The sequence below is a fragment of the Falco cherrug genome, chromosome 3, assembly GCF_023634085.1.
Source record: "Falco cherrug isolate bFalChe1 chromosome 3, bFalChe1.pri, whole genome shotgun sequence".
In the NCBI taxonomy this organism is placed as follows: Eukaryota; Metazoa; Chordata; class Aves; order Falconiformes; family Falconidae; genus Falco; species Falco cherrug.
This window is the reverse complement of record NC_073699.1, coordinates 117,400,099-117,419,009: the sequence shown is the minus strand read 5'-3', so window position 1 is coordinate 117,419,009 and position 18,911 is coordinate 117,400,099. Positions and strand designations below refer to the sequence as shown.

At 56.1% G+C, this 18,911-nt stretch overlaps 1 protein-coding gene across 20 annotated transcripts in view; it reads left to right on the top strand.

Annotated features, from left to right (window-relative positions):
• Window positions 1-18,911, top strand: part of MACF1 (microtubule actin crosslinking factor 1) — a 146,124-nt gene that overhangs the window by 48,891 nt on the left and 78,322 nt on the right. For 19 of the 20 annotated variants that reach the window (XM_055704174.1, XM_055704172.1, XM_055704171.1 and 16 more), the window contains 29 exons: window positions 869-981; window positions 1,074-1,180; window positions 1,625-1,744; window positions 1,849-1,944; window positions 2,224-2,351; window positions 2,465-2,558; window positions 3,331-3,485; window positions 3,622-3,898; window positions 4,312-4,440; window positions 4,707-4,784; window positions 4,919-5,080; window positions 5,677-5,781; window positions 6,366-6,461; window positions 6,853-6,978; window positions 9,207-9,359; window positions 9,810-9,964; window positions 10,390-10,516; window positions 10,928-11,111; window positions 11,698-11,867; window positions 12,121-12,299; window positions 12,496-12,634; window positions 13,119-13,312; window positions 13,473-13,635; window positions 13,925-14,008; window positions 14,117-14,224; window positions 14,866-14,964; window positions 15,134-15,286; window positions 15,399-15,487; window positions 15,923-16,058. In XM_055704174.1, coding sequence (XP_055560149.1) covers window positions 869-981; window positions 1,074-1,180; window positions 1,625-1,744; window positions 1,849-1,944; window positions 2,224-2,351; window positions 2,465-2,558; window positions 3,331-3,485; window positions 3,622-3,898; window positions 4,312-4,440; window positions 4,707-4,784; window positions 4,919-5,080; window positions 5,677-5,781; window positions 6,366-6,461; window positions 6,853-6,978; window positions 9,207-9,359; window positions 9,810-9,964; window positions 10,390-10,516; window positions 10,928-11,111; window positions 11,698-11,867; window positions 12,121-12,299; window positions 12,496-12,634; window positions 13,119-13,312; window positions 13,473-13,635; window positions 13,925-14,008; window positions 14,117-14,224; window positions 14,866-14,964; window positions 15,134-15,286; window positions 15,399-15,487; window positions 15,923-16,058 — 3,919 coding nt within the window. Of the gene's footprint in view, window positions 1-868; window positions 982-1,073; window positions 1,181-1,624; window positions 1,745-1,848; window positions 1,945-2,223; window positions 2,352-2,464; window positions 2,559-3,330; window positions 3,486-3,621; window positions 3,899-4,311; window positions 4,441-4,706; window positions 4,785-4,918; window positions 5,081-5,676; window positions 5,782-6,365; window positions 6,462-6,852; window positions 6,979-9,206; window positions 9,360-9,809; window positions 9,965-10,389; window positions 10,517-10,927; window positions 11,112-11,697; window positions 11,868-12,120; window positions 12,300-12,495; window positions 12,635-13,118; window positions 13,313-13,472; window positions 13,636-13,924; window positions 14,009-14,116; window positions 14,225-14,378; window positions 14,492-14,865; window positions 14,965-15,133; window positions 15,287-15,398; window positions 15,488-15,922; window positions 16,059-18,911 lie in introns of those variants that run through there. The other variant, XM_055704169.1, reaches the window with a different exon arrangement.

Here is an 18,911-nt window from a genome sequence, read left to right as displayed (position 1 = left end):
CTGGGAGCGCTGCCCTGTTTTATGTGTTAGTGCTGCCCTTGCTGCTCTCTGTGAATAGCAGTGCTTCCATCCGTGCTTTCATCCAAGGATCTCTGAGCTCTGCCGAGCAGCAGTTAAACCTCTCACAGTTCCTTGAGAGACAGCACAGCCCCCCACACCTTCTGCCTGCTCAGCACCGGCACCGAGGCAGAGCTGGGGCCAGCAGGACCAGTTTTTGCTGCGGCTGCGTGGTCCAGGGCGCTTGGCACAGCCTTGAGAGCCTGCAGAAGAACAGCAAAGGCCCCGTGAGAACGCATCTCCTTGTAGCTGGAAATAGCACTGCCTCCCTGCACTGCTCCGTGCTCGCTCGTGGCCGAGAGGAGCGGCCAGGGTTTAGCAGGGAAGGACACGCAAGGTTCTGCGGGCAGGAGGTGGGGTGCCCAGTGGGCAGCAGCCTCGTGCTCAGAGATGGATTTTCCTGGTTCTGCCGCACTCACGTGCGGTCCGGTTGTGCCGCCCTTTGCTGGTGCTGTTCTGTTGCTGGTGCAGGGCTGGCAGCACCCCTGCCTGCCGCCCCCCCTCCTGCTCTGCCCGCATCCTCCGGAGAGGTGTAACCACCCCGCTTTGGGGTTGTTCTGGGCATCTCCTTCCAGGGAGGGCTCGCAGTCCCAGTCTGGCATGCTGGGTGCAGAGCGGGTGCTGGGAAGGGCAGGTTTTCCTTCCCGAAGGGGGTGAACAGGGAGGTGCTGCAGCCTGGATCCCCTCGGGCAGCCGCCAGCATGGGACAGGGGTCAGGAATCACCTGGGGCGGCCGTGCCCCTGCAGGGTGCTCCGCCCTGGGCACCTTGTGCTGTTTGCCATCATCCTGACTTCGGTCCGTGTCTTGCAGGCCAGATCTGGTGGACATGGAGAGGGTGCAGATCCAGAGTAACCGGGAGAACCTGGAGCAAGCCTTTGAGATCGCCGAGCGGCTGGGGGTCACACGGCTGCTGGATGCTGAAGGTGAGCGGCTGGGGGAAGCGCCTGGTGCGGGGTGATGCTGACCTCCCAGCCCGCTCCTGTTCCTCACCACCTTTCTGCTTCCCCCTTGTCAGACGTGGACGTCCCCTCTCCGGATGAGAAATCTGTGATAACTTATGTGTCTTCAATCTACGATGCCTTTCCCAAAGTCCCCGAGGGAGGAGAAGGGATCAGCGCTATCGTAAGCATCGCTGCGGGTTGGGAAGCTGGGACAGCGATTTGGGAGGCAGCAGGATGGTGCGGGAAGGGTTTGGAGGTTCCCCATCCGCCGTAGCAGGCAGCTGATGGACTGAAGAGGCTCGGGGGGATGAAGGAGCTTCTCCATTAGTGGGTCTGCTCCGTGAACAGCTGGTGTGCCTGTAGGGCCATGGCGTTCTCCACCCTCTGCGGGTTCTGCCACGGGTTTTGAGCTGGTGGGAAAGCTGAGCTGGCTTCTAGGGAGCAGCTTGCAAGGAGGATCATCCTCCTCCTTCCCCTCCCCGCGGTGGCATTGCGGCAGGGAGGTGCAGGCCAATGGTTCACCCCGTGGCCGTGACGGTGGCACCTCCGTTCCCTCCGTGCTCTGCCTCTCCCCGTGGAGACCTGTCCACCAGCAGTGCTCTGCAAGGGTGCTCTCCCCTCACAGGAGGTGGATTCAAGGTGGCTGGAGTACCAGAGCCGTGTGGAGTCCCTCATCTCGTGGATCAAGCAGCACACGATACTCATGTCAGATAAATCCTTCCCCCAGAACCCTGTAGAGCTAAAGGTAGGTCCTGGCCGAGGTCCGTCCGCAGTGTCCCATGTGCTTGGCACTGAGCTGGGTGGTGGCATTCCCCAGGGTGGTTTCTGATGAGCCTTTTCTCATCCCAGGCACTTTATAACCAATACATACACTTCAAAGAAACTGAAATCCCAGCAAAAGAACAGGAGAAAGGAAGGATAGAGGAGCTCTACAAACTGTTAGAGGTAAGTATCATTGTGGCTATCCGGAGGCTTGTAGGTGGAAGTGTTGTGCTTTTAGCAAGACTAAAGTGTGCTCAGTTCAGGTTTGTTTTGGAGAAGGGGAAATAACTCTCTGATTTAATAGTAGTCCTGCGAAATAACTTGCTACTGATGTAGCAGGCAGCACACCGCGGGAGCGGAGGCAGAGCTGTTGCCTTCTAGCCCCACTTCCCTTGCTGTCATCTCTCTCTAGCCAGCTGGAGGAGGAGTGAGAAAATACCGTTCTGTTGATGTTTTCCCCAGGTATGGATTGAATTTGGACGTATCAAGTTGCCCCAGGGGTACCACCCCAACGATGTGGAGGAGGAGTGGGGCAAGCTCATCATAGAGATGCTGGAGCGTGAGAAGCTCCTGCGGCCGGCGGTGGAGAGGTCGGTGCGCTGCCCACGGCAGGCAGAGTCCCCTGCGGGGATGTCCCCTGCTCCCCTGGCTGGAGGGCTGTCCCAAAGCCTCCCTCTTACTCTCTTTCCCTCTGTCATCGCAGGCTGGAATTGCTGCTACAAATCGCTAACAAAATCCAGAATGGTGCTCTGAGCTGTGAAGAAAAGCTCACTCTCGCGAAGAACACGCTGCAAGCTGTGAGTGGGGGGGTGTTATTTTCCTCCTCCTCGTTTTCTTTTAATTTTGGGGGGTTGTTTGGGGTTTTTTTTTCTGCCTCTTTTATGCCCGTCTCTTCCCCTCGCTTGTGCTCCATTGTTCCCCTGGACAATTTTCCCTCCTTTTCTGATGTTGAGCCTATCCCAGAGGGGCTGTAGGGGTGGTGGTGGCTACCTGGTGGCACGAGGACCTTGGGGACGGGGGCACAGCCTGGCCGTGCAGCAGGCTGCCTCTGGGGATGCAGCTAGCGAGGCTGGACCTCTGCAGAGGGGCTGGCTTGGAGAACTGCAGTTCTGGCAAAGCTGGTTGTATAATGAGGCTTCAAACCCCCAGATCTCTTTTATTTCTCTAAAAGACTGGTGGAAAGGACTCGGTTGCAGACTGTAGCTGCCTGGGTAGGGAGTAGATTGCGGAAGAGGGATGTTTTGTTCTGGCAGAGAGAGGTGTAAGGGTTAGAAGCTAAAAATGGTGAAACCCAAGCAAGAAAACAAGATGTCCGTTTAAATGGCTGTCCATGGGACCCACCGCAGGAGCCCATCCATCCCTAGAAGCTTTTGGTTCACCTGCAGAAGCTTTTCTAAGGGGGATGGATGTCGTTGGTGTGCCGAGAGCGATGAACTCGTGTTTTTCTGCTCAAGTCCAGCTCGTGGATCAAAGAGTTGTTTTGGTCTTCAGGCTGATGCTGGCTGCTGTCGCGTTCTCTCTCCCTGGGCTGAGGGAACCCAGCGCCGAGTCTCCTCTCTCTCCGGGCAGGATGCGGCTCACCTGGAGTCGGGCCAGCCGGTGCAGTACGAATCCGACGTGGTGATGTACCTGCAGGAGTGCGAGGGGCTCATCCGCCAGCTACAGGTGGATGTGCAGATCCTTCGGGATGAGAATTACTATCAGCTGGAGGAGCTGGTGTTCAGGTGCGAGGGGCCACGTCTGAGGATGGAGAAACATGGTGGGGGGTGATGCACGGGGCTCCTCTGCTCTGTTGTGGGGAAGGAAGGGGTGAGCGTGTGTGCATACGTCTTCTGACCCCTGCCTTGCTCGCTCCTCCAGGATCATGCGGCTGCAAGACGAGCTGGTGACGCTGAGGCTGGAATGCACTAACCTGTACAGGAAAGGCCACTTCTCCACCCTGGAGCTGGTGCCCAGTTCCACGCTGAGCACGACACACTTGAAGGGCGAATCCCTGACGAAAGGGCTACACACCTCCTCTGCCTCCTGGTTCCGGAAGCCCATGACCAGGACAGAGCTGGTGGCCATCTCTTCTTCTGAAGATGAAGGCAGCCTGCGCTTCGTGTACGAGCTGCTGGCCTGGGTGGAGGAGATGCAGGTGAGTGCTGGCTCTTGGGGCTGAATGACCTGCCGCCGCTCACGCTCCTGCCTTTATCTGTGAATAATTACTTTGATGGCTCAAAGTTTCTGGAGGGCATCGATGATTGTGTCTTGAGTTGGGTTTTGCCTCTTGTGATGCTGCTCATCAGTGGGTATCGGAAGATCCTTTCAAAGCTGGAATCCAGTCTGTACTGATGCAACCAGTCCTTTGGTCTTACATGGGTGGGAAGGTTGTGTGGGCTGTGCCAGAAATCATTCCGTGTTGGAGCGCTGGCTTAGGACCTTCTACCAGCACCGGCATGGTGTTTGCTCCCTCTTGAGTGACCTAGGAGGTTTTCTTGCCCTCGTGTCCTTTTGAGACACGCTCCTGCAGATGAGGAGCACTGACTTGAACCTCTTGGCCTGTTCCAGATGAGACTGGAGCGGGCAGAGTGGGGGACCGACCTGCTGAGCGTGGAAACCCAGCTGGAGACCCAGCGGCACGTCCATGCCAGCGTGGAGGACCTGGGCTCCAGCGTGAAGGAGGCCAGGATGTACGAGGTATGGTGGCACGGGCTGGGTGGCATGGTGCGTGTGGGAAGCTGCGGGCACCAGGATCAGCTCTTGTGGGTAGAGGTGCTTGGAACAGAGGTATTTCTTCAGGACAGAGCTTCTGAATTTACACCGGGGTGGTGCAAGAGGCTGCTGCTCTGAGCCATCCTCTCCACGTCCTCTCACTCACGCAGAGCTGGGGAAAAAGATTTGGAGATGGGGTTTCAAGTGATGCTGTCCTGTGTTGGATAACAGGAGTGTTTTTCATCCGTCAGGGTAAAATGTCTCAGAATTTCCGTGCTAGCTACACGGAGACGCTTGGCAAGCTGGAGACGCAGTACTGCAAGCTGATGGTGAGTGGGCTCCTCAGCCTGGGGAGTGCGGGGTCCATCCCTGCTCCTGGGCATCCCTGCTCTGAGGCTGAGAGGGGGAAAGAAACCAGTCGCTTTCAGAGCAGGAAAGAGGAATTGCGCTGTGTTCTGTTCAGGAAACCTCGAGCTTTCGGCTGAGACACCTCCAGAGCTTGCACGGGTTTGTGTCTCGGGCCACTGCTGAGCTGATTTGGCTGAATGAGAAGGAGGAGGAGGAACTGGCCTATGACTGGAGTGACAACAACCCTAACATTGCAGCCAAGAAAAACTACTTCTCGGTGAGCGACCCCGGGGCAGGGCTGGTGGGATGGGTGCTCCCTTGGTTGCGCTTCTGCTGCTTTTGATCTTCTGTGGGACCTTCAGCTCCCAACAGACCTGAAGTCCTCAGTGACTTGGGAGGGAGCTTGTGGCTCATCAGTGCAGCTGATGAAAGAGCTTTCCCTAGAGCAGAAAGTACCAAACAGTGTTTGTTCAATTGAGTTGCAATCAAAAAGGCATCAAAAGAGGTCTTTGTGGCACTGTTTGGAACTAAAGGCAGGGGGGAAGAAAAGTCTGAGCCAAAGAGGAGAATTGATTTCTCCTTAAAGTGGTATAAAAAAATTGCTGTCTTTCCTCAATTGCACTGTCTGGAACCGAAGAAGTCCCCGGGCAGGTTTCCAGTACTCTGGTGACATCTGCCCTGGGTGTTGGGTGCACCGGAGGCATCCCGATGGGCATCAGCTGCAATGCTCCCGTAAGCCGTGCTGGTTTCCCTGAGACCCACTGGTATTGGCAGCAGCACTTCCACGCTGCATCTTGTGGTAGCTGGACACACGGTCGGAGCAAGTCTGCTCCCGTAGCCGAGATTTGGACTTTGCTTGTGTCCTTCCTGCAGGAGCTGACGACAGAGCTGGAAGAGAAGCAGGACATCTTCCGCTCCCTCCAAGACACAGCCGAGCTGCTGTCCCTGGAAAACCACCCGGCCAAGCAAACCGTAGAGGTGAGCAGGCACATGGAGGAGCCAGGAGGAGCTCCAGGAATCAGCTGGCAGCAAATTTTCTCACTTGGGATTGGGAAACCTGCTGTCCCACCCCACGGTGCCCTTATGGGCAGCCAGGGCTGATAAATTACGGTGGCAGAGGAACGTCAGTGCAGTGATAGAGCTGTTTTATTCTGCGGAGCCCAATGAGAAGCTGGAGGCCATTCCCAGTAATCCCCACCAAACTGCTCTGCACAGATACTCTCGTACAGGGCATGCACCTTCCCTGCAGTGAGGTGATGCAGGGAATGGCCGTGGCTCTCTTGGAGTTATCCAGGCTTCCAGGGAAACCGTGGTGGCGCATGTTTCTCCACGGTGTTTCTGGGCTGGGAGAAAGCAAACCTGTGCCTGTCGCAGCCCCTGGCATCGCCGGGCCAGGGTCTGCTGCCTCTTGTACCTGTGCCCAAACCCACCTGGCCAGTGCCAGATCTCGCCTGCTCATGTACATCACGTTCATCCCACCGGCTGCAGCTGTGTCCTTCCTGGGACCCTCCCGGCTGGTGGATGCTCGTTCCTCATGGCTGTTTGGTGTGTGTGTTCCTCAGGCCTACAGCGCTGCCGTGCAGACCCAGTGGCAGTGGATTAAGCAGCTCTGCCTGTGCGTGGAGCAGCACGTGAAGGAAAACGCTGCCTATTTTCAGGTACCTGGCAGGGGCAGCCCAAATTTCCCCTGGTCACCATCTGCTGCATCCCGCTGCGTGAGCTTTGTAGGCTGCTGCTCCCTTTGGGGGAGAGGGGAGGAGGGATTTGTGGTGTGCGTGGGGGCTGCTTTCTCCTGAATCATCTTTCTCCTTAGCTGCTCTCTGGGGAATGTCTCACTGGGAAAAGAGGGCTCAACTTCCATGTAGTTCTGCCCATGCCTGTGGGATGCTGGCTGCCTTTGCAGCCCCAAGGCCAGAACAGCGTTGGGAGCTGCTGGCTGAGCTGTTGGGGTGGTCCCTCGGCTGGGTGCTCCCTCGGCTGGGTGCTCCCTCGCCTGCGGAGCGCTCGGTGCACTTGTGCAGGTTTCTGTGACCCTCTTTGCCTTTGCAGTTCTTCAGTGATGCCCGGGAGTCGGAGACCTACCTGCGCAACCTGCAGGACTCCATCAAAAGGAAGTATTCTTGCGACCATAACACGAGCCTGACGCGGCTGGAGGACCTGCTGCAGGACTCCATGGTAGGTTCTCTGACATCCCCACCACCCTGGGGGGGCGATGGGTGGCCTTCTCGCTCTGGTCCAGCAGTATTGCTTGGGGCACCTCTTGCTTCCCAGGGAAAATTTGGCTCATTTTATTCCTGCAGCCACCCATTTCCACGTAATGTGGTTTGTTTCCCCATCTCGGTCAATGTTCTGCTTTTCGTTGGAGCTGCTGCATGTCTTTGTACGTGATCGTGGGGTGCAGGCTGTGTGCATCCCCACCTGCACCGCTGCGTGGGTGTAACGCTGCCAATGGTAGCCGCATCTCAGTCGTCACGCTAGCTGATGGGTCACTTTTATTTAGAGGCACCGTCCCGGCTCTCTCTGTATCCTCGGGGTGAGGAGCAGGCGGTGTGTGCTGTCTGTGCAAGCTCGTAGCTCGATGTGTGAGCTGGTTCCTCCCCATCGGTGCCCATCCTGGTCTCCGCTGATGGAGGCGTTGCGCAGAGCCCGCAGGATGCTCCTGTTTCTGCTTTGGAGCTGGCGCTTGCTAGGAGCGCGATGGGATGCGGAGAAACGCCTGCTCTTTATCCAGAGCAAATCCCATGTTAATCCATCGGGCTGTGCCGGTGGGGGGAGAGCCAGGGCAGCCAGGGTGTGCGGGGTCGGGGGCTGGGGGGCTCTGGACACATGGCCTGGCTTAGCCGGCGCGACAGAGAGCAGACAACAGGCAATGGGATCAGCCCTGGCATCTTCTGGTCTGAATGGGCCTGAAAAAATTCCAACCTCTAAACAAAACCCAAGCAGCAAAGCATCAGGTGCTGTTTGAAACCAGGGGCAGGGGAGGATTTGGGTTGCGGGTTAACCCCTGAGCCGCTGGTGGCAAGGCCAGGAGGTGACATCTGAGCGCGTGGAGGCAGGTGGTTGCTTTGGCTTCGCCTCATAGGGCACCCCACCGGTGTCCACCGTGTCCCCAGTGAAGCTGGAGTGCTGTTACTGGGTGTTCGTGAGGGGTGCATGAGCTGGGCTAGGGCTCACGGTCTTCTCTCCTGGAGGCCTGGGGGCTCCCATCCTCTCTGTCATGGTCTTGGGGTTGTCCTGGTCTGTCCTCCAGCGCTACCAGGACGCGGAGCAGCCAGCCTGGCTCCTGGGGTCTGTCTTGGTGAGCCCTGCAACACCAGGAGCCTGGTGGGCACTGTCTGGGGTGGGAGAGGCTCGGCCGGGCAGCTGGAGAGTGGCCACCATCTCAGGACTGGGGCAGCTGCCCTGAGCTCAGCTATATTACTCTTTCTTACCTAATAAGTTAAAGTTGTATTTCTTCCAATCATGCTCCCTGGGACAGGCACAGGTAGTTTATTTAATCATTTATTCTGTTCTTTTTTTTTTTTTTTTTTTTTACCATTCAATTATCCTCCACTGTTGTCAGCACACTAACCAACCCCGAGAGTGCCAAGCATGAGGGAGGACATTTTTCTGGGGTCCTTTTGACATTTTTGCAGCCAGAACGGGCTGAGCTGCTACTAATCACACGAGCTGCCAGTGTCGTGATCTGCACATGTCTCCATCGGTGCCGGAGCCTGTTCCAGGGGAGCTTTGCCACCGGTCCCCTGGGTTGTCCTGTCACCCAACCTAGCAGGAACTTTGTGGGAATCAATTACGCAGCATCTTCCTCCAACCGGCAAATTTCTCCCCAAACCCAGAGACCTGTGCGATCACTCCACCTCTAGCCCCTTCTCCTGAGATGTTTTATCCACATAATTCATCGTATCTCCATTCCAGCCATTGGTTTAAACATGCCTTCATCCTTCGCTTTAGAAGAGGGAGCATGCTTCTGTGGTCTCTCCTCCAGACAGCTAAACATCTCCAGCTTCGGGCTGGAGCTTGTCCTGCTCTTGGCCCTTTACACTTCCTGGGACTTTTAATTTTGGTGTATGCTCTGTTCTCTTTTTTTCCCCTTTTGAAAGAAAATGTTTTCTTGTCCTAGTAGCAGAAGAGCCAGAGGCGTGCATGCGGCTTTGCCGGGCAGTGGGAGGAAAGTGGAGAGGTCCCACCCTGATCTGAAGTCCAATCTCCCTTCCATCCCACCTCCTGACCCCTCTTCCCATTCCCTTAGGGCAGCAGGATGCTCCTGATGTGTTTGTTCAGCCCTTGAGATCCCAGCGTAGCTCTGGCAGGCCAGCACTGGGGTGGGGGGGTGCTGAGATGCCTGGGAGACACCTCCTGTCCCCTGCCTCCAGCAACCCGTCCTTCATCCTTCTTTCTGCCAGGACGAGAAGGAGCAGCTCATTCAGTCGAAGAGCTCCGTTGCCAGCCTGGTGGGACGGTCCAAAACCATCGTTCAGCTCCGGCCCAGGAACCCGGAGCACCTTGTGAAGAGCACGATCCCCATCAAGGCTGTTTGTGACTATCGGCAGATCGAGGTGAGGGCTGCAAGGGTGGCGGTGGGGCTTTGAAAGGGAGCACCCACGAGGGTCTGGGGTGAGCTCCACGGTGTCTGTCAATGGAAAGCAGGAACGGAGTGGGAAGGCAGAAGGAGGGAAATAGCACGGCTGGTTTCCCTGGAGCAAATCTCCATGTCTCAGGTTTATTCTGGGCAGGAGCTGAAGCCCCTTTCCCCAGGGAGGATGGGCTTCATCAGCCTCAGCCAAATAAGCACGTGGGTGGTAGCCAACTCCATTCCACTTCCTTGTCCCTTCCTCTCCAGACGTGAGCGTGCTGCACTGCTTGGCATTATCCCAGGCTTTTCCTTGATTAAAATATATATATTTATGGAAGCTGGCTGTCCCCCAGGAGGGAAGCTGGCAGCAGGGGCAGCTGTGTGTAGCCCTGCTGCTGGTTTCTGATGGGTGGTGGTGATGGTGCCGCTGCAGATCACCATCTGCAGGAACGATGAGTGCGTGCTGGAGGACAATTCCCAGAGGACCAAGTGGAAGGTGATCAGCCCCACGGGGAACGAGGCCATGGTGCCGTCTGTCTGCTTCCTGATCCCCCCGCCCAACAAGGAGGCCATCGAGATGGCCAACAGGTGACCTGCTGTGCGGGGGAGTCCCGGGGGTGCAATGGCAGGGAGATGGGGAGGGGGTTGGTGGCATGGGATGGGACAGATCTGGGGTGGGAATGGGAGAGGAGCTGGGGTGGAGGAGCAGGAGTGGGTGGCACGGCTGATTTGGGGTGAGGGAAGGGATCCCGCGTGGTTGTACAGCTGCAGACTCCGTTGCAGTAGCTGCTACAGTAGCTTGCAAAAGAGAAAATGATGATTTGGGAGGGAGGGAGGGAGGGATCCCTCCAGGGATCTCGGGCACTGAACAGCAGGATCATCCCTTGCTGCAGGCTGCCAGGCTGGGATCGCTGGCTTAATGGGCTGGCAGCGACGGCTGGTGGATTAACAGGGTCAGGGCTGAGCGTGCTGGGGAGATCCAGGGCTGACGGATCTGCTCCTTCCCCTTGCAGGGTAGAACAGTTGTACCAGAAAGTGATGGCTCTCTGGCACCAGCTCCACATGAACACAAAGAGCCTCATCTCCTGGAACTACCTGCGGAAGGACATAGCCGTGGTGCAAAGCTTCAGCATGGAGAAGGTACGGTAGGAACTTCTCTGCCTGGCTCCGGGGCTGCAGCGCTCCCTGTCCGGGCTGCGGTGTGTGGCTCGGGAGAAAGGGAAATGCAAGGCTGGGGGCGTCAAGGGTCTTCTCAGGTGGGAGAACCTGAGCGTGGGAGTGGTGTGTGAAATGATTGCAGCTTTTCCCGATCAAGAGCATCAGCAGTTTGCTGCTGAGCTGTGCGAAGAGCTTTTGGGCTTAGCAATTCGTTAGGGGGTGAGATAGGCTGGAGGGAGGCAGGGGGGTGGTAGGAGAACCTTCTCTTCTCCTCTGAAAAGAAAATCCTTGGCGAACAAAGGTGATGAAGCTGGGGAGGATGGCTTCAGGGCTTCAGGGGATGTGTAGGAAGTCCTTCCCTGTGGTTAGATGTGCTGCTTTTCCACTTGGCAGCTCCGCTCCTTAGCGCAAGGGGAGTGCCAGCAAGCCTTGAAGAGCCTCCAGGCGCACTACGAGGACTTCCTGCAGGACAGCCGGGACTCGGAGCTCTTCTCGGTGTCGGAGCGGCTGCGCCTGGAGGAGGAGGTGGAATCTTCCAAGGAACACATCCGCCAGCTGCTGGAGTCCATGGAGAACGGTGAGCTTCAAAGGGCTGATGGATTAACCAGGAGCTGTGGGGACTCATCAACAAAGGATTTATGGGATGGCTTCGTTATTTTTTTTTTTTTTCTTTTCCTGAGCTGGCTAGTTGATGGTGTGAGCAGCTGCTGTCCTTATTTCTCCATCCATTCAAGTGTCCGGCCTTTGTCCAGTGATGTTCCTGCAGAGGGGGCTTGGCTTTGCAGCTTCAGCTCAGCTGCCGAGTCCTAATATTGTTGGAGATGGGTTTAGTCAAATTAGGATGCATTCTGACCAAAGAGTTCTTCCTGCATTTAATCTTTAAGAAAATATACGTGGCGGTGACACGTGTGACACGGCAGCACCGTGAATCCCGCTAAGACCAAGGACTCTGGCTTCATCACACCAGGTGCCCTGTGGCTGGACTCATTCTCAGCTACTTTTGGATGAGATGATTTGATTAACTTGTTTTCCATCTGAGCAGAGACCCCAGCGCCTTGGTGTCAGCCCAACGCCGTGCTCCAGGGCTCCTGGCAGGTCCCGTTTGGGGCAGATACTGGCTGAGGCTGTTCGAGCTGCTATTTTGGTTTGTCTGTGTCTTGCAGAAGACAAGGATGAGACCATTGCCAGGACATATCTCTCCGAGCTCAAGAATATCCGTCTGCGCCTGGAGGAGTGTGAGCAGAGGCTAGTGAGCCGAATCCAGTCCCCAAGCAGCGCCCGAGCAGATGGTGACACTATCCAGGAAAACACCCTCCGCATTGCAGAGCAGGAGGTCGGTCCTGCTGCTGTGAGATGTGGAGAGGTGGGAGGTGGTGGCTGCTGGTCTTTAGCATGTGCCAAAACCAGCTTTAGCTTCTCTGGGGTGAACGTGTGGGTGTTGGGTGCGTGGCTGTGCGGGGTTTGAGGGGATCTTGCTGCCCAGAAAGTAGCAGGAAACCTCTCCAGGTGGGCTCCCCGCTTCATTTCACGCCATCTCCTTTGCCTGCCTGGGCTCTCCTTTCACGTTCTCTCCCTTCCTCCTGTAGCGCATGCAGGAGGACCTGCAGCGGCTGCAATCGGACCTGCGGTTTGTTTCTGAGAGATGCTACAGCTTCCTCGACAAGGCGCCCGCGGGGTCCAGCACGCCCCACCTGCGTGCTGAGCTCGACTTGGTGGTGAACAAGATGGACCAGCTGCACGGGCTGTCTTCCGTCTACCTGGACAAGTGAGTCAGGGCGTGCCTCTGTTCCCAAATACCTTTTTGAATCTGCCCAGTTCTGCTAAAGACCTTTGTTTTAACACGCTTTGTGCTGGACCGTAGCTGAGCTCCATCCCTCGGCGGCGTATGGTGCAAACAGCCTCACGATAATAGAGAATCTCTGCAGATCTTGTCATCGCGCTGCCTCTGTTTGATTTGCCAGGTTGAAGACGGTTGATGTTATTATTCGTAACACCCAAGGAGCAGAATCTTTGGTCAAAGGGTATGAGGTGAAGCTGAGCCAAGAGGAGGCAGTCCCCGCCGACCTGGCAGCTATTCAGTCTCACAGAGCGGCGCTGCAGGTTGGTGCTTTTCTCTTCCCAAGGTGGGCAGGCAGAAAGCGGCCAACGTTTTGGCGTTTGTCAGGCAGGGTCCTTCCCTTTCTCTGCTGCGTTTGTACCGTGTGCCATCTTTCTTGCCTCGATGTAGCTGCTGGGAGGATTGTGCTGTTTACCTTTGACAAAGCAATAAGGGATGACATAAGGGAGCTGCTGCGCCTTGTGCTCCCGCTCGTAGGGCGCACGCTGACACGTGTGAGCATCTCGGCAGCTACATGTCCTCTTGCTGTAGGGCAGGGGCTGAACCCATCTGGCTTGCTCCAAGCTGAGAACACGGTCCCCTCCATTTGCACCTCCTAGAATCAGCCAGTTCCTTGCTGGTTAAGGGGAGGGGGAAGAGAAACGCCTTCTCGGGCTCGCCGGCTCCGGGCGGGAGAGCATCTCTGGCTTAACATGCCTTTTGCTTTCCCTGATGCTGAGCTGGTGCTGTCTCTTGGTGGTTCTGCAGCAATGGCTCGGGGAAGTGAAGGACAAGAGCTCCGTCTTCTCCACGTTGGAGGAGGAGATGGCAAAGGCGAAAGCGGTGGGAGAGCAGCTGTACCGGCTGAGACAGGAGCGCAGCATCGACCTCGAGCGCTATCAGGAGAAGGGAAGCCAGCTGTGGGATCGCTGGCAGCGAGTCTGCGCCCACATTGAGACCCGGTGAGAAACCTCCTGCCTCCTTTCACAGATGTATTTTCATTGGGTCGGGCTTGTTAGCAGCGATGTTTTTCCAGATGGGATTCCCACTGGTGGCTGGGATATCCCTATAGCCTAGGGTGGCGTTTCGCCCTCCTCTTATTTGTCTTCGTCCTTCTCTCAGCCACGCGGAGCTGGAGAGCATCCAGGAGGTGCTGAGTGATTACCGGCAGTGCCACAGTGCCCTAATCCAGTGGATTGAGGAGATCACGGTCCAGCAGGAGCTGATGAAGCCCGGGCAGGCAGAGGACAGCCGGGTGCTGTCGGAGCAGCTGAGCCAGCAAACGGTGAGGCAGGGACCTCGTGATGTCACGGTAGCGTGGCTGCTGCAGTGACTGTGTCGCTTCTTTTCTTTTGCTAAAATCTTTTCATCTGTGAGCTTGAGAATATGAAACACAGAGGGGAAGAGGCCACGCGCCTGAGCTGGGTGTCTGGCAAATGGGAAAACTCTACTCAGCTTGAGGTGGAGATGATGCCTTGCATAAAAAATTGAAGAGTGTAAAGAACGGGGGCCAAAATTCAGCTCACCCATGACAGCTGTCCTGACAGCTGTTTTTGCTTTGAATTTTGTTGAAGGCTTTGGCTGCAGAAATCGAGAAAAATCAAGCCAAACTGGACCAGTGTCAGAAATTCTCCCAGCAATACTCGGCTGCTGTCAAGGTACGAGTCCCCTCCTGTGCCTGGATAGGGCTGACTGGGCAGGAACGGCTCCAGCACCGTTTGCATCTCTCCTGCTTCATGTCTCTCCATCCCTGGTTGTGTTTGCAGGACTACGAGTTGCAGCTCATGACGTACAGGGCATTCGTCGAGTCACAGCAGAAGTCCCCCATGAAACGCCGGCGCATGCTCTCGTCCTCGGATGCCATCACGCAGGAGGTAGGAGCACAGCCACCCGCCCAGCCTGGTCAGGGAGAAATCGCGCAGGGGGTTCTTCGACGCTGAGCAAACTGCCGAGCAGCCGCTGTGAAATGAGCTCCTTTCTGCTGAACTCTCTTGTATAAATAAAGTTTCCACCCTCGCTGTTTTTTCCAATAGCCAGAGAGGATGGCTTAGTGCTCTAAGCACCAGGTATGAAATACCTAGACTCCTGGGAACCCCTGGGTCAAATCCAGCGGGGTCGGCTCAGCCCTTCAGCCTTGCGAGGTAAATAACCAGAGCGCCATGCAGCGTTACTGTGTGTGGATCCTTGGGATGAGACCTTTAGGGACCCGAGGTCCTGTCTGCTCCGTGTGGATATTAAAGATCCCAGTAGCCCTCTTGTAAGAGTTGAGCATCCGCCCCAGTGTCCGTGACCGGAGTCTCCCCTTCACTCCAGTGTTGTGCAGCATGCCGTGTGTGGCCACAACCCTCCCCGTCAGACTTGCTGCATTGCATTGATGCCATACTGGGTCTGCGAGGTGCCTGGGGGGCTTCCCAAGCGAGAGGTGGTGCATCCGTGTCATGTACTGTGAAGTACGTTGCTCTGGATCCGCCGGTCGTGACTGATGCGTCCCGTTTCCCCTTCTCTCCCTTCGCAGTTCATGGATTTGCGGACTCGCTATACGGCTCTGGTGACTTTAACCACGCAGCACGTGAAGTACATCAGCGATGCTCTCCGGCGGCTGGAGGAGGAGGAGGTAAGGGTGTTGTAAAGAACCGAGCTGTATTAAAAACACGCAGGCTCATTTCCTAGCACCCCCAAGGATGCTGCTCCGTGTTGAGGTTGTATCTCGGGTGCTGCTCCCGAGAGCCTGGGAATCTGGGACCCCTGTGATGTGGTTATCTTCCTCCCTCCTCTGATTGCAGAAAGTAGTGGAGGAGGAGAAGCAGGAGCATGTGGACAAGGTGAAGGAGCTCCTGGGCTGGGCCCTGGGCTTGAAGCAGAGTGTGCAAGGCAGGACGGCTGCTGCTGGGAGCAGAGAGCTGGATGACATCGAGAAATCCATCTCGGAGCAGCAGGTAAACCAGGGGCAGCCATCAGCCAGCGCATTTAACTTCTGCCCTTTTGCCACAGCTGAATTAAGCTTCGTTTGTTCTTTTTTTTTTCCCTTTTTTTTTTTTTTTTTGGCAGGCCCTGAATGAGGAGCTGGCTGCGAAGAAGGAGCAGGTCTCCGAGGCCATCAAAACTTCACAAATCTTCCTGGCAAAACACAGCCACAAGTGAGTGTGGCCCAGGGAGGGGGGGGACAGGCAGGGAGAGCGGTGGGAGGAGGTGAGATACCTTAGGGCTGGCATCCCTGGGATCCAGTGCCCAGCTCCCGTTAAGAGCAGTGCTATGCTGCACGTGACGGTTGTCGTCTTCCTTATCTGCATCGGTAGCTATGAAATATGCAGCCCCTTTGTGCTGTTGGGACAATATTAATCCCCTTTAGCAGTGACCCAGCCCTGTGTATTTGGGGGTTTGATCATTACAGTGCAAGCCAGCTGTGCCGGGCACGGTCGCCCTTGCTGGTTTAGATGACCTGGGCAAGGAGTGGGGCAGTGGGAGGAGAAGGCTCGTGGTGGGTTTGGTTTTTCCCTTCCCCAGAAGAGCATGGTAATTCTGGGGAGCTGGTTTGTGCAGTTTCCCTGAGAGATTTTCCCTTCCCCTTGCAGGCTTTCCCAGCCGGAGAAGGAACAGGTTTCGGCTCAGATCGGTGCTCTGAAGGAGACCTACCAGGCGCTCTGCAACGACTCCACGGAGCAGCTCCAGCAGCTCCAGAGCCAGCTGGCTCAGGAGACGGAGCACAAGGTACTGCTCCCGGCTCGGTCCCGTGGCTGCACAGACACAGGTCACTCCTCAGGGTGTGAAAAAAGTTTTGTTCAGTTGCGTGTCTTGTGGCCACCAGCCACTCGCAGCCTGTTGACTTCCTTACTTGCATGTGGTTGCCGTCCCTTCACTTCCATCCGTGCGTCACTCAGAGCATCCAGGCTGGGGGGGTCCCGGGGGGCCAAGCAGGAGCTGTTTACCTGCTGCCTGCCGGGCCACAGGGAGAGTTGTCCTTCGCATCTGTTGCAAATGTCTGTTTTCATCAGAGCTCTGCCCTGTGCGCAGGGGTTGGCTTGTTCACGCTTGGTCGGCAAGGATGTAGGTGGACCTCTGTCCTGGAAAGGGTCCCCTTGGCAAACCTGTGTTCTCTGAGGAACACCCCTCGGTGCTTTAAGCGCTGAGGGCTCCATCTCACAGCCTGCTGCCTGCAGGAGAAGGTGGAGTTCTGCGGGGGGGTGTGTGGGGAGCGTTTGCCCCCTGTGGGCTTGTACATCTCGGGGGTCTGGCGAGGGGTTTGTCTCGGCTGCGGCTGAGTGAAGTTGCTGTCCCCAGTGGAAGGCGACTTCATGGTCCAGACCCTCAGCTGACCCAGGAGACCGTCACGACCCATAGCTGGAGTCATTCCCTGCTCACATCCATCAGTGCTCCCAGCAGCCCCCATCTGTGTTTTGCTGGGTAGGGAGGGCTGAAGGCGCATCCTTATTGCCTCTGTTACCGGCTGTCTTTGGTCATTCACAGATATACATGTACGTGTTCTATAAGTGTATATACATGTGTCGATGGATATATTTGTGTGTTTGCTTGCTGGCTCCCTGTACTCTGAAGCAACAGCCCGCTCGGATCTGGACACATGACGCAAGTTTTGGCTGTTGGGTCTGTGAGTGAAGCCCTGGTCGAGCCGCTTGGGGGAAGAGGGCAGTAGGGCTGCTGGGTTGGTATCTGCCTGTCCAGCTTTCACCTAAAGATAGAGCCTTCCTCTCCCAGTTGGGCTTTATAGCCCGGTTCGGGCGCCTGCAGCGCTTTCTGCTGCAAGCCCTCCAGCCCTCATGCTGGCAGCAGAAAGCTGGCGGTGAGCAAACCGACCCGTTCGTCGCTGCTGAGCCATCAGGGCTTTGATGCTTCTACTGCTGCTGCCAGGAGAGCAGCTGAGAGCAGCCTGCCTGTGGAAAGGATGCTTTTTTCCTTTTCCCTTTTCCTTCCTCCTGGGCAGGAAAGTGACTTTATAGCCAAAGCCTTCTCCAGGGCTTGCCAGGCTGTTTTCGTATAGCATGAGTGCGCTCTGGGGCTGGGGCTACGACAGTTTTCACTCACGAACTCAACCAAGCCCAGGAAACAAACCCGAGAGATGGCAGTGGGGTAGATCCCTGTCTGCGAGTCGATCCCTGTGGCTCTTGTGCGGTGCAGTTGCTTCACTGTAGAGGGAGCATGAGGAACTCTTTAACATTTGCTTGCTGGAAACATCCAACTGTCAGAGAGAAGTTATAAAAGACAAAAATGCAAAGCAGAACGCGCTAAATTGAGCATGATGTGTCCCTGTACAGTTTGTGTTTCATGTCAACTGTTTTTAAGATTAACTGACATCCTTGCTTACAAGTTTTAACTAACCCTCCGGGATTTAAACAAACAAAACACACAAAGTGAAAGAGGACGACCTGTGTGGGGGGTTCTTTTTGCAAACAAAACAGTCGCATGCTGGACGCTAACACCAAGCTTTACACTGTGTGTGATACGGCTGAACTGCTCCATAAGGCTCTGTCTTTAACTGCTCAAGGCACACCCTGCAACTCGGGTAAGTAAAAGCCTTTTACCCCCCCTTCCCTCCCATCTACTTTTTTTACCTTTCTCTCTCTCTCTTTTTTTTTTTTTTTTTTTTTTTCCCTCCTCCCTCCTCTTCTTCTGTCTTTCCATGGCTTGTTCATCTCCAGACGTGCATGGCAGGGTCTGGTGATGATGGTGGAGAGCTTAGGTTTCTCCAGCAGGGTCACCCTGCCCGCACAGCAGGAGGCAGCGGGGGGATCTGTGGACCGGTGCGGTGCTGGCTGCGTCCTCTGCCGTGCCACAGCCGAGCTGTGCCGCCGGTGCTGGTAGACTCACCGACCAACAAAAAAATTGGAGGGTGTTTGGGATGCAAAAGGAATTCATTCCTCAGTCCCGATTCCCTCCTCCCTATGCTCACAAAAATCTTTTAGTGTTTTGGCCAACCTTCTATCCAACCAGTGGGGCTGGGAGAAACCCAAACGTCCAAAGAGCCATTGTGCTTTATCATCTTAATTATCTCTCTCCTTGTGGGGATACCAGCAAGGAGAGAAAAGCCCCTCCAGGAACACCAAAGCAGAGGGGCTGATCCCAGTCTGTCACTGTGTCCACGCTGGGACCTCCAACTTCTTCCCTTTCTCCCCTCGCCCTGTCTGCCGAGCGTGGCTGCTTCCAGGCGCCGGAGCTGGGCAGAGCGGGTGCGGGGGGTGCTGCCCTGCATGCGGCGCTGCTGCATGGCCCGTCTGTGTGGCTGGGGAGCTGCCCCATGGCACGGGGGGGCTCTGGTGGTCGCCAGCTGTCCTGGCACCTGAGATCTCCTTGGGAAGCGCGGGATTTAAAGCATGGCAGGAGGCAGCATGGAAGCTGCGCTGGGGGAGGTTCTTAGGTACCCTGAAGTGGACGGTTTAGGGGTTTTTCTCGTCTGTGAGTACACAGTGGGATTTGTGTGGTCTTAACTTTTTACAACTGGAGTTGGTGAATGGCTTTAGTGTGCTTCTTGGTCTCCTTCCCTCTGTTTCTCCGTGGAGAGTTAGGAGCACTTCTGGGTTTTGCCGCTTGCTGCTTTGCTGCGTTACTGGT